The sequence below is a fragment of the Halichoeres trimaculatus genome, unplaced genomic scaffold (assembly GCF_033239565.1).
Source record: "Halichoeres trimaculatus isolate MK-OKI-2021-1 unplaced genomic scaffold, fHalTri1.1 fHalTri1_scaffold_18, whole genome shotgun sequence".
Classification (NCBI taxonomy): Eukaryota; Metazoa; Chordata; class Actinopteri; order Labriformes; family Labridae; genus Halichoeres; species Halichoeres trimaculatus.
Genome location: NW_027437196.1, coordinates 13,181,303 through 13,209,251, shown reverse-complemented (window position 1 = coordinate 13,209,251; position 27,949 = coordinate 13,181,303). Strand labels below are relative to the sequence as shown.

Below are 27,949 nucleotides of genomic sequence, written 5' to 3'. Positions count from 1 at the left end.
TCACAGCAACAAAACATGCCACCACGCTCAAAATGGTTTGGCTGTATGTGATGCTGTCTTCAGCAAAAGTAGAGCGATGACAAAAATCAATTCCAGATATCTGATGGCTGAGCTGTCTGGTTTGAACCCACCACTTTAATCCTGATAGGTGACAGGTCTTGCTTTGCCTTGGGGGTCTCCTCCTGTAGACAGGTCTCCTGGGGGAGCAGAAGAAGCTCAGATAAATATATTTTTCAGACAAATGCTCTAACTTTCTTTTCCCAGCATCCCGACGTCACCATCTTTTGGTACACACGGTTCTTGCTATTCACTTGGGAATTTAATCATTCACCTTCAGTCACTCTGATAATCTTATTCGTTGTCCACAAGAGACAAAAGAAATCAATAGAATTAAGATGAACTTCATTTGTGTGGGTCTCACTCTTCATTCAAACACTGCAGCTCTCCTGTGAGACTGAAAATAAAGAAAATGGCGTTCCATTAGAGACACTTGGACTCCTGCCGGGCTACGATCTTTCAGGGACTCTCCACCCTTAAATGAGATCCCAAACTGGAGCTCAACCAAAACCAATTATCTGTAACCTGCTGCTAAACTAAAGAGCATTCTGTATGTGTGCGTGTGTGCGCAATGAGGGAGAAAATTGAGCGATATGAAATGAACCACTTCAAGAGAAAAGACTGTGAATTTTCAAAGCGGGTCGAGAAACAATAAGAATTTATTATTGGTGTCTTGTAGTATTTTAAGTTTTACACATGGGGATGATTCAGATGCTCAGAATCTATCTATCTATCTATCTATCTATCTATCTATCTATCTATCTATCTATCTATCTATCTATCTATCTATCTATCTATCTATCTATCTATCTATCTATAGTCTCAATACACTTACTGTAACTTACTGACAGCGTTCCCATTAGCCTTGCTGTAGGCTACTCTGTGTTTCATGCTTAATTGCCAGCTTTGCACACTATGTGCTAAATAAAAACCATAACTATTATAAAAAAAAAACCAAACAAAACACTTCTTGTTTACACTTTGGGTACTTAATAAAGCTGGCACAAACATATTTATGATACAACCAAAGAGGCAACATCTGGTTTGACATGAAGCCTATGTGGAAGTGCTTAAAGTTGTAGTTCATTAACGATCTCCCAGAGGCTGGCTGAAGTAAGACAGGAAACCACTGACACACCAAGCCAAAAAGTCAATTTTTCATCTCTTGGCTGATTTTTTGTTTTGTTTTGAGTTTAGAGCTAAAATTTAAGTTACAAGCCAGCTTCAAATACCGCACCACTGGCGCAGCCAACACCAGGTTACAACTTCTCAGTCATTCACATTAAAGTGATACTCCGGGATGGAACAAGTTGGGTCCTATCACAAGGTTTAGGGCAGAAATTACCCCTACAGCAGTGTTTTTGTGCAGCAGAAGCCCAGAGCGCTCGCACCAAAGACCCCCTCCCTGCTTGTCTGCCGGTTTCCTCTGCACTCAGACGGGGCCATTTTTTACTTGACCAAAAACACAAATAAACGGACTCCCACCGAAAAAATCTGATATCGGTCTGCATTCACACTTTATTCAAAGTGAACGGCAGGTTGTCCTCACTCTCATAATCACTCATCTTCAATTGTTATAGCATAATTCGTCCTGGCAGACTACATGCGCCTCGTAGCCAGCTGTGGCTCTGCAGTGGAGGTAGCGCCGTTTTACGACACGATGAGAACTAGAGCCTTATTTAGCGGTGTTTTTGTGTGAAAGTAACGCGCTGAAAATTCTCTAAATAAAGAGTGAATGCAGACCGATATCAGATTTTTTCAGTGGGAGTCCGTTTATTTGTGTTTTTGGTCAAGTAAAATATGGCCCCGTCTGAGTGCAGAGGAAACCGGCAGAGGAGCAGGGAGGGGGTGTTTGGTGCGAGCGCTCTGGGCTTCTGCTGCACAAAAACACTGCTGTAGGGGTAATTTCTGCCCTAAACCTTGTGATAGAACCCAACTTGTCCCATCCCAGAGTATCACATTAAGCAGTTAGCTTGCAGTGGAAGCATCAATGATGTGCTTGCATCTATGCTTTCAAAAGAAACACCAGGAGCACAAAAGTTGCAACTGTGTGTGCGACTGCGCTAATGAATGAAACTTATCCAACTAATTTAGAAACATTCTTATTAGCAGGAGCATTTTTATTATTCAAAAACATAAGGTAAAAAATTGCAGTGTTTTTTAGGGGAGCCTGGAACGGATTAATGTCCTTTCAATTCATTTCAATGAGGGGAAACAACTTGACATACAAATAATTTCAGTTACGAGCTCGGTCACACAACAAATTAAACTCTTAAGTCAAGGCACCGCTGTATTTACAGGTTCAAAAACGCTTGAGGCTTTTTTCTCTAACCGCACACACTGTATGAGGGTGAATTTTTTTTTTATACAACTCAGCAGTTTAGAAGATATTACAGTTTTTCACAGTCACTTTGGTACATTTCTTGAATCATCTTCGCCATTGGCCAAACAGTAAATGCATTTCTCAAAACAGTTTAGACAAATAGAAAAAACACTATGGATTACCTGCAAAAGCCAGTCTCTCTCTCAGAATTCTTAGTTCATCACTTGGAAATAAATTTCTGTGTCAGTGAATGTGTCAGTGCCATAAGAATGACAAGTCCTTGTGTCGTTGTGCATGCATAGGATGGTCAAATTGTTTGGTCATGTTTTGAGTAAAACAGTTTACTCTGGAAGGATGTTCTGACAGTTATTGTAAATTGTAAGTTATATCTCAGTGTAATTGGAAGACTTATGCCATTTTTGCTTTTTTCTGTTTGTGCTGTAATTTGTTGACTAACCCCATCATTGGGACACAGAAAGAAGAAGAAGGCGCTGCGTAGCACAAAGGAAAATAGAGGAAGAAATGTGAACACAGGAAAGTCTCCTTAGGGAAACCTGTACGTGCAGTGCTGTGGGAATTACAGTGCAGTGTTCCTACACCTCCTCATGTTCCTGTATGCTGAGCCACAAATTCTCATCCACATTACAACAAAGATCTGTCCACAAAAAGTCTGAATGATGAGGACACAGCTGTTCTCCCAACTTTTGGCTGCATCCTTCAACAAACCTCGGCTGTTGTAAACTTATGATTGAGAACATGGTCTGCAAGTGATAGATCTCTCATTGTACAGGAAATGTGTTGCCACTGTCTGTACAGAGAAAAGTACACATACATACTTGCCAGTTGATGGTTCATGAGATGGTTTACCTTTGAGCTATTTCAGAAAACTAGTTAATCATTGGTTGATCTACTGCTCCACATATTTTCATTCAATAGAGAAAGTCAAGATTGACCAGAGAGAAATTTTCCAATCCAGACAGATTTAGAAAAATAGTCTAATGGAATTGTGTGGAAAGATGTTTGACATATTATGATAACTTGTTCAACCTTTTTGCATGTAAAACTTTATGTGATGAACTTATGACTAAATGTTGTGGAGGGTGAGACTTTTCAACAGAGATTCATGATAATCCATTTTGATCAACATGCCATAAGCAGTTGATAATGTAGGAAAGAGCAGAGAGTACATGATCATTTGCATGGATGAACCAAAGCATTTGCACCTTGTTAAAAGAAATGAGAAACTGCTTTTTGATGAGCACAGGAGACACAATGATGTGAAGATTGAATAAGTAGTTTTGAGAATTTCAATTCTGATCTGAGAAATATACCAAAGCAACAGGTCTGTCACCATATAGCTGTTAGTGAAGAAGCTCAAAACCCGCCCATTGAGTCAGCAATTCCAATATGGCTCCCACAAAAGAAAGGCTTCATTACTTTGTTCAGGGACAGAGACGTCATCTGGCTATTATACAGTCAATGGTTACGACCCACCAGTTGGGGATCCCTGAATTTGCTTGAACATCTAACACTTGTGTTTATATTTTAACTGTTCTTTTTAATTTAACAGTGACAATATCTTAATCATATGTTTTACTATAAAAAACGTTAAAAAATTACAAATACTGGTTTGAATGAGATAGAAAATGTGACTGTGAAAAAAAACTCAACAACTGTATAATGTTTTAGATCCAATTTGGGAGATGTTACTGTTAATTTTTAGCCTGTGCAACTTCACAAACAGAACCCCCAAATTCAAAGAGATAGTATTGAGTTTATACTCATGAGCCAAGTCTTCAAAGTATCAGCTAAATATAAAAAATGGCATTCAGAGACAACAATCCTGAAGTCAAACCAATCTTGTGTTGAAGAACTGTAACAAACAAAACCGTTATTAAACAAGTCGCTTCAAAAACCTGGAAAACGTGAAAACAAAAACCAATAGAAGGAGTGTGTCTCACCACAGATGGAGGCGCTGAGCCTGGCTGCACCTTCCCGCTGACCTGGCTGAAGGTGATCCTCTTCCGCCTCATCCTGAGGAAGACGTAGATGCGGATATAGACGAGCAGGGTGACCATAAACGGCAGGTAGAAAGACACCACAGAGGAGTAGATCACAAAGTCGGGGTTGGAGATGGAGCACACCAGGGGGTCATCTGCAGCGTAAAAAAACAAAACAAAACAAAAAAATTCATTACATGAAACAGCCTCAAATTAAAAAGCTAACAGCAAGGGCGGTGGGAGCCATTTACAGACGACCTTTGACCCTGGAGCTTGCGCAGTAATTTGAAAATGACCTTGATTGGTTTGTCCTTTTAGTACAACCTGCATGCACACTCAATTCCACTCTGTTGTTCACACACACACACATCACAGCAGCCTCTAGGAGTCAGATGATTAATCAATCAGCTATAATTGAGCCATAAAGCTAGCATCATGGACTGTTTGGCATAACAGTAATAAAGTATAGATCAATTATACAATCACAATTTTAGAGTTAAATATCAATCAGGTAAGCTAATCTGGCTGTAAATTGATGTTGGGACAAAAATGGCACGGGCCTTGACCACAGCTGTGACATGTATATTGCATGTCAATGGCATGAGCAAACTGAGGTGATTTGCTTCTCCTGTGATGTTGCTCTGGATCAATACCACATACCTCAATACACAGAGAGATTGAAACAGGGACAGACAGTTGCAATCTATTTTCATCCCACTCTCCAAACCACCTTCAGTGCCTGCCTTCATACCATTAGGCTGTTTTGCCCCTCCCTTATACATAATTTGTCTTGTCAAGGTCCTCCCTTCCAATCTTGTTTTGTTGAAAGATGTTGAAAGATGTAAAAATATCTCTTCTGGACCTGACATGAACCTACATGTGATCCTTGCTGTAATGGCTGCGTAGTGGCAAGACGTTCCTGTAATCACTCTCCATTGTTATATATCAGTGTCGATGCACTAAACTATACAGCTCCACTAAACCATCCATCTGTGTCAGTAGCTTCACATTGTCTGCCACTAATGCTCCTCATTGTGTACGTGCAGCCATGCATCTTTGAGCTGATAGCTATAGAAATCAAATAATAACGAAGCCATTGTGATTTTCTGTCCATCTTATGGCTGGGTTGTCGATTTTTCTTGTATGTTCATACATTCACCATAAACAAATGCTGATTGTAAATACTAAGACTTTCAAACGCTTTGCACCATCTTTGTGTCTTTCTTTCCAAAAAAGGGTTAGAAAGAAACATGCACAGCATTGTTTCAGTGTTGAGATCCCCTTTGAACTCTATGTATTCTTTTTGTGAGACAGTGGTGACAAACGTGGTCTGTGCAGTTTCAAGATCCCCGAACAACATTTTTCCTTGACCCACACTGGTAGATCTATGATCCATATTTGGATACTCGGTCAAATTGACCCATGTAAGAGTTAATGAAATTAACAAACTGTAACATAAAGCAACGTCACATAACACAACATCATGGAATGCAGTCCCACATGATTTAAAGTCACATAACATCACATTACATAGCGTCAAATTATGTAGCCCCTAAACGTAGCGCCACATTATGTAGCTTCACATTATGTAGCGTTACATTATGTAGTGTCACATTATGTAGCTTCACATTATGTAGCGTTACATTACGTAGTGTCACATTACGTAGCTTCACATTATGTAGCGTTACATTACGTAGTGTCACATTACGTAGCGTCACATTACGTAGCGTCACATTACATAGCGTCACATTACGTAGCGTCACATTACGTAGCGTCACATTACATAGCGCAAAGTCAAATTAAAATGTCTTTTTACGTAATGATGTTATCTCACATGATTTGAAGTCACAAACACTCACCGGCCACTTTATTAGGCACACCTGGCCAACTGCTCGTTAACGCAAATTTCATATCAGCCAATCACATGACAGCAACTTGATGCATTTAGACATTTAGATATGGTCAAGACCATATGCTGCAGTTCAAACCGAGCATCAGAATGGGGAAGAAAGGTGATTTAAGTGACTTTGAACATGGCATGGTTTTACGTGCCAGACAGGCTGGTCTGAGTATTTCAGAAACTGCTGATCTACTGGGATTTTGACCCACAACCATCTCTAGGGTTTACAGAGAATGGTCCCAAAAAGAGAAAATATCCAGTGAGCGGCAGTTCTGTGGGCAAAGATGCCTTGTTGATACCAGAGGTCAGAGGATATGATAGAAAGGCAACAGTAACTCAAATAACCACCGGGGTCTGCAGAAGAGCATCTCTGAACGCACAACAACCTTGAGGCAGATGGGCTACAGCAGCAGAAGACCACACCAGGTCACACTCCTGCAGCTAAGAACAGGAAACTGGGGCTACAATTCACACAGGCTCACCAAAACTGGACAATACAAGATTGGAAAAACAGTAGTAGGGTCAGAATTTGGCATCAATGACATAAAGCATGGATCCATCCTGCATTGTATCAACGGTTCAGGCTGGTGGTGGTGTAATGGTGTGGGGGATATTTTCTTGGCACACTCTGGCCCTTTAGGACGTACAGAGCATGGTTTAAAGTCCACAGCCTACCTGAGTATTATTGCTGACCATGTCCAACCCTTTATGAACACAGTGTACCCATCTTCTGATGGCTACTTCCAGCAGGATAATGCTCCATGTCATGAAGCTGGAATCATCTCAGACTGGTTTCTTGAACATGACAAAGAGTTCACTGTACTCAAATGGCCACCACAGTCCCCAGATCTCAATCCAATAGAGCACCTTTGGGATGTGGTGGAACGGGAGATTTGCATAACGGATCTGCAGCAACTGTGTGATGCTGTAATGTCAATATGGATCGGACTCTCTGAGGAATGTTTCCAGTACCTTGCTGAATCTATGCCACGAAGGATCAAGGCAGTTCTGAAGGCAAAAGGGGGTCCAACCTGGTACTAGCAAGGTGTAACTAATAAAGTGGCCAGTGAGTGTAATGTAATGTCATGTTAGATCACCAAAAGTAATGTAATGTCATGTAACGTGATGTCACCTCACTTCACTCTAGGTCTTGTTGTGTCATCCCCAATGCTAACCACCCTAGTGTCATTACACTGACATCACTCATTGTGCGACACGCCTCGCAACTCCACCAGCTTATGTCACATAAGATCACATTACATTACCTCACATCACACCACATCGCCAACACTTACTGCCCCCAGTTTTAGAGCACTGTTCTATTACATCACTCCAGTCATGTCACATCACGTCACGTCAAGTAAGATTTGGTCAAGTTAGAACATATTAGACTGTGCCATGTTATGTTTAATTTAGTTCAGCTATATGATGCCATGATGATATAATATTTCAAGTTTCATTACATTTTTTTTTTAGAATCTTGATCTTGAGTTACATTAATCTGTTTGTCCCAGTGATGTGTCATTACGTCTGCTCAAACAGGACCAAAGGGTATACTCTTTGAGTTTTGTTGGCATTGGATGTCTCGTTTTGTTCTCGATGTGCACCAGGCAGGTTATGGTGTGTTTCAGGTTGATAACACACTGACGACTGCTCTGAGGGGAAGCGTGGAGCTGTTGCTGCCTGAGAAGTTGAGATATTTTTCAAACTGAAATGTTCCAGCTTGTGACCCTGGCTCTGTCTTCGAAAAAATATGAGTCCCAAATCTCATCAATAATGACTTCTTTTTTGGGAATACTAAAGTTTGTGACAGGGTCAGAGAAGAGTTTGACAAACATCTTCAAAGGTTGAGTGGTACAGGTCTTCCCTTGAGGAGTTAAAGACATCCTGAAGGAGTTGAATTGCAACTTTAAATCCTGCATTAAACTGCATTTCACAACCCACCACTGACCCTGAAACTGCTACAAGACTTATGATTGACAGAATTTCATGACACACTGCCTCTGTGCCTTTGTTCTTACTCTGCATCATGCAGCACCATCTCTTCACGGTGCATCTAGACAGGAAGATGAAGTCTGAATGAGCTTGACCTGACCTGTGGTGTTGAAACCAAACAGCAGGGGACAGGAGACAGCGAAGGCCAGGACCCACACGGTGGCAATCATCACAAAAACTCTCTTCCTGGAGCGATGTGTCGTGTTGTACAAGACAGGCATCACCACCGCCGTGTACCTGCAGAGACACACACGTTACTGTTTGTCCAGCTTCAGAATGTGTTTCTGGGGATTGGAAGTGACATTTCAAAGAGGAGAAGTGCTGAAAACAACGAGAAAAAGTGCATAATTAGAGAAAAAAAGAGGAATAGAGTCTTTATTATCAGAATTAGGCTTAGGGATGCCAAGAAATCCACTGATGGGAGAAAGCGGGTCACATAAAAATCACCGGTGGGGCGGCAAACTGAGTATTCCCATTCAAAAATAATTTGGGCATTCAGCAATAAACCTAGCAGAGCTTGATTTAAGAGTTAATCAGCACATTATACGCCAAGAGTATATGACGAGTCCAGGAAAACAAGGCTCAGCGATGGCTCAGAAGAAGCAGCAATTATTCTGGACCCCGACCCGAAATGGATGTGATGTTATGTTGTTTGGAGCCAGATAACTGCCAGGATTGTTTATCTTCATCAGACTAATTACACTGGAGCGTCTGTGGGCGAAATACAGAGGCCAAACCCAGAGCGCACACGTCCTCTCAAAATATCCCTCTCTTCCCTCCCTACTTTACCCTTCTGCAAAGGTGCTGTGAGGTTAAACAAAAGCAGAGAAGAACTGGTGTTAGAGAGCAAAACAACAGTACACAGGATTTATTGATCAAGTTCAAGTCAGCTAAGTGCAGAAACATGCCTCGTAGGATATGAATACCACTCATAACACGACCTGCTCTGTAAATACAGTGAAGATGCACTTCACCTTGAAGTTTGGCGGTGTATTTATTCTGCCTGTGAGAAGCCTCAGACTATTCTTCCACTTTAGGAAGACTCTTCTGATGATAAATCTTTCTTGCTATCACAGTGACATTTAATGAATAAGCTTGTAAAGGAATAACGCTGTTACAGAGGTTCTGCTTCTGCAACACGATCAATGACAACAAATGTCATCAGTCTTTTTTTGAGATGGCACCTGACAGAGCTTGTGATACTGCAGCAGGGGCGTTGCCTTGTCTCATGATTGATCACTAAAAAACTTTTAGGCTCTGAGAGCAAATACACATTCGACATGACAAAGCTGCAGAGAAACAAAAATGTTTGTGGGGCTGGAAAAGTGTAGAAGTAGAGGCTGAATCATTCTTAGTTTTTCTGCTTTTTCTGGACATCCCTCCTAACTTTTCAAGCTTCTCTCTTTTGGGGTGTTTGGTTGTGTCTATTTGCCAACCCTGGGGGACATTTGGATGACATGGGTGAAAAATAGTGTTTCAAAATTACTTATAGCTAGCTATATTAGAAATTCCCCAAAAATATCTGTCCAGTAGGGATGCACCAGCCCAATCCTGGTATCAAGTATCTGTTCAATGTGAACTTAATCATTTAGATTGGATAATGTTAAAGGGCCAATCCACTGGACAGACTTTTCACCTCTTCTGTGTTGAGAACAATCATGTGCATTTTTGCAAGGCAGAGCTGAAATGTCATGGAAAAATAAATCTTCAGCAGCTCAGCAGTTTGGAGTTGTTTTGCCAAGAACTCTGACGTCAACTTGCAAAATGAGCAAATTTAACTCCTCACTTATCTGCTGCTGAGGTTTACAGTAAAATTGTGGTTCCTGTTAGTATTGGAGATTTACTCACCACAAATTTATAATCCCATAAAAATTGATACAGTCACTTCAAGAATAGTTGGTTAACAGCTTTACAAAGGGCTGAAGGTGCCAAAACATAGTTCTCAGTGTCATTTCACACAAAGTAACAGGGAATGTTAAATTGGTTCTGGTGTCAGATTGGATCAGTATCGGTAGTGGCCAAAATCAAGGCCCAAGTATCAGAATTCAAAAAGATGGATCCGTGCATCCTCATAGAAAAGTAAAGAAGTTTTCTTTTTGGAGGTTTTTTTTTTTTTTTTTTTTTTTTTGCCAGACTTATGTTCTTGGTGCAGGTGAAAACAAAACTGTGATGGCACTGAGAGTAGGAATGCATCAATCTGATCCTGGTATCATGTATTGGCCCGATACAACCCCTCAAAGCTGATTCAGGTACCAGTGGGAAAAGAACTTGACACTAAGGCTAAACTATGATTTTGTCTACAGCAGTGTTTCCCAAACTTTTTTCCAGGTGACCCACATTTTTGGGGAAACAAGCCATGACGACCCAATCCAAAATATATCCTCTGTAAATCAAATGACAGGATAAAAAAGGGTGCTTTATTCATGTTTCTGCATCATTTACATTTTTTTGGACCAGTTAACAGGCCTGACATATTTTCTTTGCTCAGCTTACACTCTGAAAATCCTTGCATTTTTATTACGGGTTAGCCCACTTGCTTTTCAGAAGATGCAATGTTAATCCAGAATAAAGGTCTCTGTCCATGCCTTGTTTTCAGCCTTTCCTCTTAGTGCTGTAAAACAGTAGGAAACATGAGGTGGTTTGGCTTTGGTTGTTTGAGTAGCACCAGCAAATGGCTTCAGACTTTTGAAAAACAGTTGCACGTTTCCAGTTACAGTTATGGTGGCGATGACCCTTCACAATGAAAACATAACCAGCTATGACAGTGTGGGAAGCCAATCATCAGTTAACAAATAAAGGGGAAGGGAGACTTCTGGTGACGGGAAGCATGAATTTTGTGTAAACATTTTGAAAACTAATTTGGTGACCCATAAAAAATCTCTGGTGACCCACCTTTGGGTCAGGACCCAGACTTTGGGAATGATTGGTCAACAGGGTATAACATTTTTACAATCAGATAGTCATTAATATTAAAAAAATATCAACTTAAGTTATTCCACATCTTCACCCTATTAAAATAATACCCTCAGTCATTTTTGTGATGAAAATTAGTTTGGGGCTTAAATCATCTCTTGATAATGCTGGCCATCTCTGGTAAGATCGCTTAAATCTTTAGCTAAAAGGATCATGCTCTTTATGCCCAACAGGACAATGGCCTATGTCAAGAGGGTAACTTAGGCCATTTTATTTCTAGCCCAAGTCAAAATGTTGGATTATTTAGGATAAAATGTGTGACTTGGGCAATTTAACAAGTTTTCATGATAGACAGAAACAGAACTATAGAGCAGAAGAAGCTGTAAACATGATTCTTCTCATAACTGGATGTTGGAAATGGGTTAAGTTCAATAAAAAAAAAAAAACTGCAAAGAAGACCTGGCGAAGTGAGGAAAGGGGCTGCTTACTGACCAATTTGATTTACCTGACATTTTTTAATTTAACTTAGGGTAATTTTAGTTTTGAGATTGCACTATGGAATGAAAGGGTAGTGTAAGCCTGGTTTAACGTTGTCAAAGTCACACTAGAATGTAAGAAAAAATGGCCTAAGTCACTTTATTCTGAAATATTATATGATTGACACACAATATTCTATAAATGTCATTCACTGTTGAGGACTTTTTGATTGAAATGATTAATAGATATCATATGCTCTGTATTTGGTAAAGTTTTTTGTGTTTTCCCAAAAGCTTAAAAAAAACGACTTAGGCCATTATTTTAATAGGGTGATGATACGAAGTCATTTTTTGTCTTTTGCTCAAAACTTTACCAACCTTATCCCACAGTAGGGCATGCAGGTTATTATTTCAACACTGGTAACGGATCAGTACCAGTATTGGTCGATACCCAAAGCCCAAGCATTGGTATCGGGACCAGAAAAGTTGGATCAGTGCATCCCTTATTGAGAACTACAAAATGTAAAGTTGTTGGCTCCACAGAAAAAAACAACAGGCTGGTTTTTAAAGATCTGTAAAGCTGTGGATTTAGGAAACACTTCTCCAATAGTTTATCTCTACTGGCAGCTTATTTTTTAAAATGTCAAATTGTAATAAAATGTATTGCTATCAGAAAACAGTTTATGAAATCCTGAACAATTTAGATTCACCTGAAATCAATAGATATGTGCAGAGCCCTAAAAGAAAAAAAATGTGGCTACAAAGAAGTTTTTTGAGCACACAAAATACTAATTATTAACATGAATACAATTCCTGGCAAGCAAATCAAACGCGGCTTTTTGAAGATCTAAAGTAAAGACAGTAGAGGGGCTGATGGATGGCAGACATGTCAAGGACCAATTCTACCTAAGAGGTATTTTAGCAGAATATTGAGAGCCAGGTTGCTTTCCAGAGAAGGTCCACTCGATCTGCTTACCAAACCATCCAGGAATGATATTGATATTGTTAATGAGTATTTAGTGCACACATTAGACTTATTTGGTGGCCACAAATCAGTATTTTGTGGCCGTCATTTCATTTTTTGATCATACCATGACTGGGGCTTCATAGATATAGAGAACTCTAAACAGTGAAATTTTAGAGTAGCTTTGAAAATGACAAAAGCAAGTATCACAGTGTCTTGGAAAAAGTGGAGAAAGACTTTTCTGTACACTCTGTCCGGGTACATTCCCATGACATCTCCAGTCTGCTTGCATTACCTGATTCATTCCATACAGCTGAACTCTTGCTGCCCGAGGGGTTGTAAGTTCAGAGACTCTGGAGAGCTATTAAATATTGAGTGTGATATAAGAAACAGGAAGAAAAACTGCGCTAATAAATAATGCAAACACTGAATGCATATGTACACTAATGGTTTAAATTCATTAACTGCGCAGGTTGCTCAGGGTTAACACACAAATGGATTAAACTGAAAACATAAGCAAGTCTAATCCCAGAACCCCAAACAAACACCATACTCTGCATAATATCTCCATATATCTGCCTTCCTCTTTGAGTTACACACATCAACCCAGAGATTATGGACAGGAGTGTTTCTCAGGGAAGTTTTGAAAAATCCATGAGGTGAGGTGAGGGGTGGAGTGACACCTGGAGATACAGCAACCTCACATTTACACTGGAGATGTCATGGCAACATGTGCATGTGTGTGTGTGTGTGTGTGTGTGTGTGTGTGTGTGTGTGTGTGTGTGTGTGTGTGTGTGTGTGTGTGTGTGTGTGTGTGTGTGTGTGTGTGTGTGTGTGCATCCAGAATGTTCAGCACAAGCACTCCTACTCACAAACAAGGCATACTCACCTGTCAATGCTGATCGCACAGAGGTTGAGGATGCTGGCAGTGCACATCATCACATCGAGCGTGACAAAGACGTTACAGTAGAGCCGGCTGAAAAGCCAGGCACCGCCGACCACCTGCACAGGACAAACGGGCAGATTAACAAGTCACGTTTTGATTCCATTTCTTCGCCGTGTCGCATGTGTGGTCACCTATGACCACATGGTTATGAGTGGTCATTGGTGACCGCACATGTGACAGTAGAGAGGAGGGTGGGGGAATACATTTTCACAGCGTAAAAAAGTCACATTGGCTGAATATCAATGCCCCCACTCGTGGTTGAGTGCACAAGCCTGCAAAAGCTCAAAATGGTATAATTTGGAATGGAAAAGCACTTTGCCACTTCTCACACAACCTGCATGTAAAACAATTACAGTTTTTAGATTGGGCTCTTAATGGAGTAACCTTTCTCTGATATCATCATACCCAAGGCCTCAGAATAGGGAACTCAAATTCTGTTGCTGTTTTAAAGTTGTGGTGGGGTTTCTGTCTCAGTTTGAAGAGGTAAAACTGTGGAAACTGTCTGCTGTTACTTTTTCTACCTTATAAGAAACAAAACCAACAAAAATAAATAAGAATATTGGTAAAACTCAACTGTAACTGTTTAGTTACCCTGAGGCTGTAGCCAATGTTAGCATTAGCAACCAGCACATATCTGCCTTTTCCTGTTAGCATAAAGGTAGCTGTCAATTCAAGACAAACGTGTTACTCCGAGCTAACTTAAATATAAGCACAGATGTTGTTGATAGCCAAGAGAAGCAAAACCTTACCTTTAGTATCATCTATCTTTTTTGAAAGGCAATGTTGGCTCTGAGCCAAATCTTTGTGAGGAGTACTGTTAGCTAGGAAGAAGCTGGATGCTTAAAAAGTTAACTTTTGATTGTGTAGTGGCCAACAAAAGAGCAGAACATTTGTAAACTCCTGGCTAATTTAATCAATGAAACGGTGGATTTATCAAACTTGGTGTTTCTGATGGTTAGTTGAGTTTTTTTTTCTTTAGATAAGAAGCACAAGACAAACAGAGTGCAGACAACACCGGTGCAAAGCTTTCTTGTTTTATAAAGATGGTTGTTAATTTGTACTCTGTGAAAAGCACAATGCTTTTTCTGACATTTTCACATCTTGTTCTTGAAAACTACCCCATTAAAAAACTAATACTGGAACTAATCAAACCTTAACTCAAGTAGAAAAAACAATTCAAGTTCAACTGAAACTTGACAAAAGGTCAAAAAGAAATAAATTAAGAACTAAAGAAAATTGTGAAACTGTAATTACCTTGGGCTAACCCTTCTTAAAGTATCATATAACAATTACAAAGGTAATGTCAGTATTTAGCTTCTTCCTGGCTAATAGAGGGTATGCACATGATGTCACAGCAAGGGGAAGTCACTGAGGTTCGCCCACTGAGTGGCAGAGTTGGCTTAATACCGTCTAAACTCTAAAACAAAATCAAAAAATGGGGAAGAGCTTTTGCGCAACTGATTGATCGAATATGTTGAAAAGCATTCAGAGCTATCTTTAAACAGGCTACTGAAAGACAAAGGGAAGAGAAACTGATGGATCGCTGCAATTTACAGAAACAATCCAGGCAACATAAGCTGGATTTGTGGTTCCTTTTTTGTGTAAGTCAACGTTAATTTATTTATAATATCATTCCTGAAATTATGATATCTTTAAATGTTAGCATTTTTCATTCATCACTTGGGTAAGTACACTGTATACTGTAAGTTAAATCATGTAGAGGCTTTCGTAGGGTTCAGACTTTACATTGTGTGTTTTCCTGGCAATGAAATCAGGTACAAATAAATGTCAGGATGTGATTTCTGGCCACATGTAGATGTGTGTGGACCCCTGGTTCTTCGGTAGCTTTAACAAATCAATGCCGAGTCAAATTCTCCTTAATTTCATGTCATATTCCACATTTTAGCTGGTCTCACCCCTCTCTGCATCGCTAAGTAGATGTGTCCCAGAGGGGAAGTGATGTAAATGCATACCCTCTATAATAATTTTAGCATATCATTAGCTAAATGCTAAAATATGCTATTACATTTGTCATAAGATAGCTTGATGATTATAAAATATGCTGTAACTTATAGCCCATGAATCTCCCTCTTAATCTTCACAGTTTACTGTCCTCGCAGCTACTGCTGACCCCTGAAGCACCTCAATGCTATTTTTCCTGCATTGACTCAACAAAAAACAAACATAGATGCAGCGGTTCTACTTTTTGGCATTGATGCATAAATTTGATGCCAACGAGAATGGGAATTTTAATTCAGTTACCATATATGAGCAAATAAATCACACTGCAGCTCCTGTCCTCAGATAACACAAGCTACAAAAAGATTAAGTGCTCTGTGATGATCCTTATAACTAGGAAGGAAAATCAAAAGAGCATGTCACACAAAAGATTTTATCTTCAAGGGAGTTTCCATTTCCCATAAAGGATTTTAATAACACCTCAAACAAACCCCTCCATCCCTGCACATCTGCCTCCCCGACAGAGTCCTGCTCAGACCGTCAGGCTTTCACTTAGTCTCTGTAATGCCTGGTAATAACTGTCTGACAAAGATGAATGGAAGCCCAGCACCATCACCTGACTGCTAAATCTCTTATGTCCACGATGGGAAAAGATGTCTACCAGCAGAAAGAGGATGCAGGTACACATGGGAAAACCTACACACAGACACACAGGCACACAGACAAGATGGAAATGTACAGAAGGCAGGCGATGTGACTTGAATCTTTATATTTGTTTTTCACAATCACTGTGCATGTTCTTTTCTAAAGTTATAGCTTAAGGAGAAACTTAACTTCAGCCAGCTCACAAATGAGGCCTATAATTAATCTTTTATCCACCAAAAACTTCACCAATAATTAACATGAAGGCCTGTCTAAACATAACAAATCTGAGCCTGCAAAGTTATTTAAATAAATAAAATAAAGTTTGTCAGCTCTGAGAAAACAATCCAGGGAGTGTTTAAGTCCAGCTATCAATGCTGGTGTGTTTTCCCCTGTCATATATGGGGTTCACTGTTTTTGGCTATGGTGGGAAAGAAGGAAGCTTGACCTTTACTAACATTGGGGACATATTCAAGACATCAGGTAAGAGTCAAATAATTTACACTTAGTAGAACACAAGCAGGGCTAATCAGTATGCTCAAATGCCTGATTTATTTGCTGGTGGTACGTAATTCACTCATTTGTTATCTGCAATAAGAGGAAGAAGAGCAAAAACGGATGTAAGTCGCGGAGGCTTGTAGATCAAAAATAAAGCTTTCATAACTGCAGTTTGTACAGATCCCCAAAGGTGCCACAGAGGAAAAACTTTATATCCAAATAAAGTTATTTTGATATAAAGTTGGTTTGCTGCACTCGCCCCAGCAAAGTAGCTTCGCTCTCCAGACAAATCGTCTCCATGAGATGTGCGTAAATCTATTTGTAGGTTTAGCACAAAGCTGTTTTCTGTTGTTTTCTGTGCCATGGTCAGTGGGCACAAGTTTGGGACATTGTCTCTAAAGCTTCGATCACTCTTGGGTCACTGCTTGTTTTGTAAGCATTCAGCCAAATTATTTTACGAGAGAAACCGTCGATACACCAATCAATACACACACCAAAAGGTTTCAGTTCGTCATATGAGTCAATGTGCCAGATGTGATTAGGTGCCTTTGAGAAGTACTGTCTTCTGTACAGTCTCCGTCGCTGTCTGAATGCTGACCCCTCTGGATCCAGCTCGGCCAGTATGAGTCGGACTTCTTCTTTCTTAACTCTTAGGCCATTTTCTCGACACATCAACCTATATCCATGCATCCTCCCCGGACCTTGTAATTGTTCCTGTATGAAATCAATGACACGGCCCAAATCTGAGTACTCCTTCCACCGGCTGAGCCTGTTGTCCTTCCTTAGTATGCGCAGCTAAGTTCTCCTACTTAGGATTATTCCATCTCTCGTGGCAAGAGCAGCAAGAATGCCATTATATGACAATTCGAGGTGGAAGTAAAAGTTAACAAGTTCACTTCTTCTCTCCGTTGTGTGTGTTTGTAAACACCTGACGTTACTACGGAAGCTGTAGTGGACGAGGACAAGGATGAGTCAAAACGTGGTTAATAACTTTATTTCGAGTACACATTTTAGTATCTCGTGCGCACGTTTTAGCTAAATCATATACACAAACAAGTATGTGTATATAATTTTTCCTCCGTGGCACCTTAGGGGCTCCGTAAGTTTGGGTTTTCCCCAAGTACAGTGTGTATATTTTATTCAATAAGTTGTTAATATGGATATTGGACCACAGCAGCATGCTAGGAATTTCAGGATATCTCTGCCTCTGAAGCACCAATTTTCATTTTTCCTTTAATCTCTCTTGCAATCCATCAACTTTTCAGAAGCTCAATATTTCAATAAAAAGAAAATCCCTTTAATTTCAATCCAAAACTCAAATAATCTCCCCAAACCAGCTGCTCAGCCAGCAAAGAGATGAGATGACATCCCTTCACTATAGCATATGCCTATCATCTTTATAATCTTTAAGAGCACACTTGATGCTCCTCAGTACAGAAACGACACTAATACATGCAATATGCACAGAAAGTACATACTGTCCCCGTACTCACAGCCCACACATACAAAGACTGAACACTCATGTAGATCTGTGATGAACAATGTGTGCACAGTGTGGGAATACGATGCTGACTCAATGGGGCTCTGCAGACACTTCATATCGACTGTGTTTGGAAATATAGCATCCATACATTCACAGCAGTAAAGCGAGCGAAGAGTCTCATAGAAAGACGCAGCAGGAGCAGAATCGTTATGACCCTGCCACAGGAGATTGAGTGTCTGCTGGTGGAGGGAATTTGTGTTTCCTTTGTTTTTCATTAAGTCAAAGAATGAGGATCAGCATATTTCACACTTTACTGCTTCTTAAAACTGTCGACCAAATTGTTTCAGCAGAATCTAATGTTTTCCTGTATTTCTCACTCTAATAACAGGACTTCTAAGGTTGAGGAAAAGTGACCTCTTAACTAATAAGATACCATTTACATTCATAGACATAAATAAGCATACTGTGAAAATTGTCAACGCTAGCTGGAAAGCTAAAATTGGAGAAACACAGATTCCCAACTCTTGAAAAATTTTGCACTTTCAAAAACTTTTACTATGTAGGATAGAGGTGTGAAAAAATATTGATATGGAAATATACAGCGATACTTTGACATGTGTAAGTATTGATTGTTCAACTCTTGACATTGATATTATTGCTAAAATAAAAATTTGTATTCTAGATAAGCTGGAAGTACAAACCGTCTTCCGCACCTCCACTTTGGTAGATGGTGCCAAAGAGCTACCCCACTGTATGTTGCTCATTAACTGTATAATAAATATAATCTCAAAGTATATTTAAAGTATTTACTCCTGAACTTGATGATGTGGTTTTTGATGCTGTAAACATCGATTTTTCTCTCTATTCTCAGGTCAGTTAGCTTAAAATCATTTTAAGTCTAATTTGTACAGTGCAGTAGATTGATAAAATAATGATCATAGTCATGTTTTGTGCAATATTGGATTTTTTATGAGTACTATTGGTAACACCAAGTGACATTTATCAGTTTCACCAACTGACCACGTCTTTCACCCAGTAACTTCTTTGCAACGTTCGTTTAATGTCACAGAAGTTTAAGCGACAAACTTGATGCACTTTATGTTTTCAAGTTAAGTGTATGTATGAAAAACTGCATCTGACTGTCTTCATTTTAACCACAATAAAATAGAAAAGCTGTTTCAAATCAAACAGTTAACTGGATAGAATACTGCAATATATCACAACATTGTGATATTGTCGAAACGAGACCCATGTACGTGAAGCATTTCATATGGAGAGGTTAATACTCACCCCTAATGTGCGAAAATATCTCAGAAATGTTGGTTTGGAAGTGGGTTTATAAATGCACTAGTTTTGACATCTTGGGCAAATACTAACACAAATTTTTAAATAACCACTCAGCCAATGGCAGGTTGGCATGTTTTTATCCTCTACTGTTACCTCGTAGTAACTCTTTATGCCTGAATTAACAGTTTCCAGAGTTTAAGGGATAGTCTGTTTTATTAAGTGGTGTTGTGTAAGGTACTTGTCAAGAGTAAGTGGATCAGCCACAGGGGATGTTGGCCCTGTTGCCCTGCTGTCCAGAGACCTACAGAATGGGGGGGTAGACTGTTAGCCACCACAGACAGGACCAGATCTACAGTGTGGTTAAGCTAATTTAACAAACTCCAACCAAGACAGTATTTCACTATACCAGGGGTGGCCACACCTTTCGCTGTGCGGCTCTTCAATCCACTCATAAAAATGTTTATATCAAGTTATGAGTACGGGTGTGCCAATCAATCTAAAATATTGATATACTGATGCCAACGTTGGGATCAGTGTTGATCAATGTTGGGTGTACACATTGACACTTAAGTTTCAGTTTCTTTTCTCTAGTACAAATTTAAACACACCGTAGTACCACGGTAATTTTTGTGGCTCTTGGTCTCTGACTAGTTGGCTACCCCTGAACTATAGTGTACAACTCTTGGTGCAGGTACAAGTTCTCAAAAGCAAGACAATTCGTTTTTCACTATTTGTGGATGCAGCACATGCTTTTCTTCCTTAAGTGTACTGACCAGACTCTGTGATGTACAAGTCATTGTTAAATTGTGCTTTCAAGAAATGGCTGTTCAGTTCCCCTCCACCAGTAAGTAAAAGTTACTTGTCATCTGCAGGGATATTTTCTATGAGGTAGGGACTTTTTGAGGAACTTTTTGATCATAGGAACCAAGGCCTTAATGTTGTTATGGAGCAACTGATCTACCGATTGAAATGTCATTTTGTGGAGGTCCTGGAACTTTTGGGGTAGGGCTTTCTAGCTGAACGTTTCTGATTGATCAAGCACTTGCAATGTTTTTCATCAACTGCAGGATAGACACATGATGTAAAAACTGAACAACTGATAACATGAATCAGTCTCTTGTAGCTCCTGGTTTAACAGTTTAAAGTGTGGCCCTTTAAAGTGGTGACTTTCAGCTGATCATTTCCATTGATATAGACCCTCTAGAGCTAATACACTTCCCTTTGACAAGTAACTACAACCTCACTTATGGCACAGTATTTGCTGCTGGCTGATGATCTTTGATAAGCACAGGACAGACCAATAAAGATGTACTGCTGATAAATGGGTGCATCCTTTATTACATGCTAATGTTAGCTGATTTTAATGGTAGATGATGAGCACAAGTTTTAGTATAAACACATCACATTTCTAGTCGCTCATCAACTCGAAAACAGTGAAATGATGAAGTCAGTTTGATTTTCTCTTAGTAAGCTGTCTCAAGTTAAAAAATGTCTGCTGTGTGAGTATAGAGTCTGTGCTCCTGTTTGTGTAATCAGGTTGTAGAGTTGCTGAGGCAGAACCATATCCTTTAGGATAAATTCAGGGAAGTAAGTGCTCAGTCCTTGCTGCCAATACAACTACATCCTTCCAGCTCAAGTCGTACATCAATTACACCATCAAGGGTTCAGCTTGCTCAAGGGCTCATGATTAGTACATGCTGAGGGTGAGGAGATATATAGTGGCAAACTTTTCCAGACTAACACCCTTTGGTTGCACTAAATGAATCCCAAATCTCTCAGACAAAAGTTTCACGGTGCTTGTACTTTAGATTGAAGTTTTTTCTACTTTCTTATTTAAGACATTGACCTTTGCATCTCTGCTAAGCTAATGAATATTTTTTTCATTACTGACTCTTAATGACCCACTCCTCATAAGAGGTCTCTCTAGGATTGTGAAATTGAAAATATAGCACATGCTTCTACAGCATGACTGCTCACATGGAAATTAAAGTCATACCCGAATCACATTGTGATTTCTGTCTACCTTCACAGACTATAATCATCTTTAATTTGTCTGCTCCTGCTCACTGAGTGTGTTAACTTTTCTATTCTGCTTGACCTGATGTTGTATCCCCTGCGTGCTGTGAAAAAAAAGCTCTGCTGACAGTAAGCAAAGCAGGGTGGAAATTGTTAAACATAACTTGACTTCAACCACATGATTTTTAGACCTTATTTATGCACACCCCCTGTCCTTGAGCGATATGGTCTGTAACCCTCAGGTTCAAGGATGAAGTATCCAACATTGGCTACACTCTGCCAATGATTGCTTATACACACAAGACGCTTCTGTGCTGCATTTATCAGGGTGCAGTGTGTTACTTTGATGAAAAGCGGATGCCTGAGGGTCATGTGTGCTTGTATTGTTAATACAGCATGAGGTAAACAGCACGTTACCCAAAGAAAGACACTGAGGGAATTAACAGTCAGCAATCAAGCTATGTTACACAATTTGTGAAATCTGTCAAGCACAACTTATAATTACACCCCACCACAAATAGTAACTTGCCTTACAGGTTTGTTAAAAATTAAACAAAAAGTTTATAGATGCTTCTTCAGAATCTGACGCTCAGTAATTATCTAAGCATTAATTTTAATTAATATTCAACATGTCCTTTAGCAATTATGTATAATCCACATGAATAGTGCAGCCTCATCCAAAGTACCTTTTATCATCATTACTATCCCCCTTTCACCCACACAGTTGTCACCATCTAATAAGCTCCAAATGACCCTCATCCTTCTTTTCGACTGCTGCTCCCAAAGTCCACTTTGTCTTTTTTCCCACTCTTTCCAATCCCTTATTCACTGCAAAGCATCTTGACTTCAATTTATTTTCCATTTTCTGTACTTCTGCCACACTCTCCCTCCTGTCCTTTAGCACTCTCCATTCTAAGGGGTTGGTTGACTCATTTACCAGAGACGTTTCTAAGGCCATGTTTCACAAAATATATGCGGTTAGCAGGCGAGCAGAGAAGTCAAGGTAACTTTTAAAAGCAACAGTTGGAAAGTTTGATGCAGCATCTTGACAGTAAGAAGTAACAGTGAAAATCTATCTAATGGGAAATAAACATTAAAGAAGTAGTTGCATGGATTAAACATAAAAACTAGACCCTAAAATAGGAATAGTTAGCTTAGTATAGCTTTAAATAAGTAAATAATTTCTTAGAATAGCTGGCTAAGCAAACAATCAAATCAAATTAGCGTAACCAACTGGTCGATCTGTGTAGTTGAAATATTTTGCTGAAAGAAGTAGAAATGCATGTCCAAAAGCATTTAAAGGGATATACTAACAGTTTAGAAATGGATGAATTGTTGAAACACCCTGACTATGGAGTTAACTAGAATTATCTAAAATAGAAAACATGATTGGTTAATGCAGTGAAAAATAATTTCAAAGAAGCCCGATAAAAACATAAAATGTTAGCATCACCTGATGTTCTTACCCTGATGCTTGCCTCACATAGCAATGTGTAGCTAGTTGTCTAACTAGCTAACATAGCAATCAACATATAACTTAACCACTCTTACCATCATTTTATAGATTCAAGCTAGAAGGTGTTTTTTTTAAATAACAGCTGTTAAAGCATTTTTCTTACTTATAGTTTACGGTCCTGAGGCGACAAATGAAAGGGCTTTTAAAAAACAACACCCTTTGAAGTCACAATTTGTCAAACAAACTAGCTTTTTGTGGGACCCAGCCCCTGAACTGCTAAATTACTGAAATACTCCAAGCAGATCAACTATGAAAATAATCACAAGTGAAGATTCAACAGGTTTAAAAAAAAAATCAATATACATATCAAATATGTATGTAGACTACAAGTAGCTGAAAAACTTTACAGTTTTTAGCCTTATAGTGACAAAAATCAGTGATCACACACAGAAGTTCACGTGGTGTAAATAATAATCAAGTTTGGAATAAGTTGTGAAGAAATAAAACATGATTTACATGTGCATCAGACAGACCGGATTAGCCACCACTAACTAACAAAAGACACAAAAGACGCTCTGACTTACTCACCTCTAGGTACACAGCCCAGGGCATGACCAGTGAGGCCACCAGCAGGTCAGCCACAGCCAGACTGACCACCAGGTAGTTTGTGGTGGTCTGGAGGGAACGCTCCCTCAGCACAGCCAGACACACCAGCACATTTCCAAACACGATGGCCAGGATGAGCAGCGAGTACAGCATGGCGTAGTAGTTCCGCTCATCCTGCCCTGACGCCTCCGAGCTCTCGTTCCTCTCATCCCATCCTAGGTGGTCAGATTCGTTCCACAGCTGCTCCGTGCTGCTAAACATCGCCATGGAGGTGTCCCGCTGACATGGGAGGTGAGATGTTTGGCAGTCCTAAGAAAAAGTATAGTTCCATGTTGAACCAGTCATCTTGTGACTCCCTTTAGTTTGGATTCACTTGCACACACAGACATTAGCTTGTATCTCATTACTCTTATGAGAGAAGATGTTAGCTCTGAGATGATAGTGATGAGATCATTTCAGGTCAGGGGCCTGCTGAGAATCTTCAGCTGCTCATAAATGCATTCCAGCAGTATTCTTTGCTGTGTATCACTTATGTTTGCTGTGCACAAGTGTTTTCTTTTCCCCGCTGAGGGGAGAATGTAAGCACATATTGATGCCTCCTTTGAGGTGCAGCTCTTTGGCTCCTGTATGGACTTTCAGTTCTGTAAAGACTCAGCAGAAATGCAAGCTCTTAAGAGCAGACTTCATCTAGAATATAATGCATTTATGATTGCTCCAGTCAGTCTTTGAATTTCTCCCTGTCCTTCCTGTAACCTGCTCTTGACTCGTAACTAACAGTAGCAGAAAATAGGGCAAAAGAGAAACACAAAAGTTTAATGAGAGGCTGGCACTTTGCCGCTGAGCAGTCAGTGAGGTTAGATCATCAGGGAGGAGTAATAAGTCAGTGCTGCCACACTGAGGGGTCCGGTTGGCTCTGGTCCCAGACTTTGCATCTATAGACTCCATCCTTCCCCTCATTATTCCTGATCCTCCCTCTCTGGCACCAGTCCAGATAACACTGCTGTGATGAGGCTCACACCTGTGCTGAGATGTTACAGAAACTGATCCATCTCATCAACCCCCCCTCATCTATGTCTATCTGTGACAGAAATAGGGGAAAAGAGGCTGAATAGCATTTTTAGACCTGGCTCAAACCCAGGAGCCTTTTAAAGATTTGCCCGGTCTATAATTCCTCTCAGTTCCTCCTCGATGGCTCCAGTATCATATGATTCTCCTCAAGAGAATCTGAAAAGCAAATCAACACCAGCACCAATACTAATCACCTTGAAGTCTCCAGATGGGAGTGCAGCTCTGAGTTTGTCAAAAAAATTGTGTGAGAGATAGGACACAATAATTGCAAATCAGGAAAATACATCTTTGGGATTCATATTCCCACATGAATTATTGATTCTAAATTATGTGATACAAGATTGCACAGTGGTGTGGTGCATGATCTGCTTACACTTGTAGATCAAGGGCTAATTGAAGCTGATCCCCAATCTTTCTGAACCTTCCTCCCCATAATAAAACATTCTCAGTGTAAGTGTGCAGGAATTAGAACAAGTGTTTGTGAAAGAGGTGTTGTCAGACATTTAAATGAATGCACACATACATGCACATAGAGTATTGCTGCCTTTACCTGCACAGCTCAATTATCTGAGGATTGATAAAGCATTTATCTAACCCCAATTAACTAAGGTTATGCAAGAAACCGCCCCAGAAGAACTTTAGAAAGGACTTTTAATTGGAATCAAACCTCGATCGTAAAATTCAATTAAACTCACCTTATCGCGCCTCGCAATCAGGCTTCGAGAAAAATTAAAGTCAAATCATGGTTAAGTTAAATAGATGATGAACTAAAGCTATTTTCTCATGTCATGACCTGTCGCTGCATTTGTAAGAATTATCATTTAGCACACAAAGCAGCAGAACAGAATTAAATTTTACGCGCAAAATTGGAGCAGCATCAAAAAAATATCCAGAAGAGTTTTAAGTGTATTTTGAGTCAATAATGATGCATACCTGTTAATGAGCCTCAAGGAAGAATTCATCAGATGCCATCCAGGAAAAACATCATCCTGTGCAGAGTTTAGAGTTATCCTGTCATTGCGTCCAGCGCTTCAAGAAGAAGAAGGGAGCGCTCGGTGCCATTGCGCACGGGCGAAAGTGACAGTGGGAAGCTCTCACAGGCTCAGTGATCACCCAGCCGCGCGCTTACTCACTTCATTTCCCTCCCCGAAGCTTTGTCGTGCTGTGACCGCGCGCTGATTTTTTTTTCCTTGACGCTGTGATTGAACGAACCCAGAAGCAGACGATTTGCGTGCGTAGAGAGGACGTCAGGAGTCCCCCCTTCTTCATTGATCAATGTGACCAAGTTTCACCACCAGCATGTCATCTCACACTTTCTCTTCAGTATTCACTTAAAACACAACCACTGTTTACAGCACAAGCTTCAGCTCCACATATATGCCCCACGGCTGTATTCCTCCGCGTGACCCTGAACCACGTCTGGGTCGTGTTTCGCTGCAAGTGGCGTTCGCATGAAAATAGTTCATTGTTGGCCTCTTGACGCATCCAGATGAGATGACCAGTAAGACCTTCACGGTGTATTTAGGTCACTCTGGGTCCCTGCATAGAAAAAAATAATGGAGTGACACACTTCCGTGACCCTGGCGTCTTTGGATCCCTCCAGATAAAAAGTAGTGCAGATAAAATAGCGCATGCACCTCTTCTTTCCATTGTTTTTTTTTTTTTTTTTTTTTGCTTTGCTGCCAGTTATTTTTAAAAGAAGATTTATAATCCCTGCTGGAGAAGCTCTCACTGAACAAATGAGATCGTAATCAAGCAAGCGGGACGATTTTTATTGGCTGTATAACTGCTCCAGTTTCCAAAAGTTTGATAAATTTCAGAACTAGAAGAAAATCAACAGAAAGTTAAAGTTAGACATTTGAATGTCCTTTTAATAATTTTTAAAGGCAAATGAAGATCACACAGCTCATGTTTCCAGGTATTTATAAACTTAAGTGGACTCTCTCAGAGCATCAGTGTTGGTTTCATTATGAGGCCTCCCTCAAAGTGCAGCTTTTAAAAATAAACAAGCAGCAGGGGGTGGATGTGACAGACAGCCCAACCTGAACATTTTTCACCACAAACCTGCAATCACTTAGTGCAAAAGTGTGCAATCGTCCTTGGTGCTCATTGAAAATTTGACTCATTCTTCTTCTCGGTCTAGGCAATAGCATGAAACCCTCCTGAGCAGAGCAGAGCTGAATTTTGATGAGGATGTAAACATTCACTGCAGCTGGCGAGAATCCATACGTTTGGAACAAGACAAAATTGATGGAATGTGACATCCATGACAAATGCTGAATTACACTTTGGATGATATTACACTGCACACACAGAGCTGCCTCCACTCATTCAAAACGTGCTCGATAAATCCAGATATCCTTCACAGAGTTTCATGTACATTATGCAACCTTCAGACGATTAATCTCAGTTTCTCCCATGTGAATGTCAGCTGCTGGGAGTGTATGGTCTTTGCTGGACAGGCTATGAGCTCATTGGTGTGGTGATTTATGATGTGTCTTTGAACATGTTCTAAAAGTTAAGGTGATTTTGAATAGAGGCTCCTCCAACCTGCTTTTTCAGGATCAGCTGTGACGTTTAAATCCAGAGAGGACAATCACTGTAACTCCCCACACATCGAGTTCAACCACACACTCACAAAAACACCTGCAGCTGTGCTGCTGATGTTTAACAAATATAGCTTAGATCAGTTGGGACAGGATGGTGAAGAGGAGAGTGAAGGTGAAGAGGGATTTCCTTCCCCCTCTGAATGACGGTTTGAGGATTGTGTGGACCTTGTACATATCGGACTCCTGACAGCTGCTCACAGAGCTGTTACTCACTGAATCTATACCTGTCTAGACCAATAGCAGTGTGAAGGTCAGACCTGAGAGAGCACTGCTACAATAATGATAAAGGACAGCAGTGGGAAGTAGATGGAAACATTTCTTCAGAGTTCATTGAAAGTTTGCTGCCATCTACTGGTCCATGAATGGAACTGTTTCTATCCTACTGTCCTAGAAATGCACAAGCTGCATCCCAAATCCAGATGGTAGACTTACGTTTGAAGGTGTTTGGTATTGATGTACAAGTATTTTTATGTCAAAATGAATGTAACAAATGTACACACTTATGTACAAAATAGTGTTGAACTCTGACGCAGGAGATTGTGATTGGTTGTTTGCAGCTGCAGAAAAGAAAAAAGGGCAACAGGGCAAAAAGGCTCTAAGGAAACCTCAGAGAAGAAAAAGAATGTGATCAAACATTTACAAACCAGCCATCTCACTCTTCATGTTAGTGACACCTGACAGCTTTCTTCTTGGTATGAAGCAGTTTTTTTTTTTTTTTTTAATCTACAAGTGATTTTCAACGATGTCCTTT

The 27,949-nt window shown here is 40.0% G+C and overlaps 1 protein-coding gene across 2 annotated transcripts in view; it reads right to left on the bottom strand.

The window, feature by feature from the left end:
- The window catches only part of drd3 (dopamine receptor D3), a 33,618-nt gene extending 7,697 nt beyond the window's left edge, over positions 1–25,921 (bottom strand). For both annotated transcript variants that reach the window (XM_074693232.1, XM_074693233.1), the window contains exons 1-6: positions 25,523–25,921; positions 23,504–23,830; positions 13,518–13,630; positions 8,376–8,512; positions 4,342–4,535; positions 132–197 (exon numbers count right to left, since the gene is read on the bottom strand). In XM_074693232.1, the coding sequence (XP_074549333.1) occupies positions 132–197; positions 4,342–4,535; positions 8,376–8,512; positions 13,518–13,630; positions 23,504–23,788 (795 nt within the window). In that variant the 5' untranslated portion in view covers positions 23,789–23,830; positions 25,523–25,921. The remainder of the gene's footprint in view (positions 1–131; positions 198–4,341; positions 4,536–8,375; positions 8,513–13,517; positions 13,631–23,503; positions 23,831–25,522) is intronic.
- Positions 25,922–27,949: the final 2,028 nt, after the last annotated feature.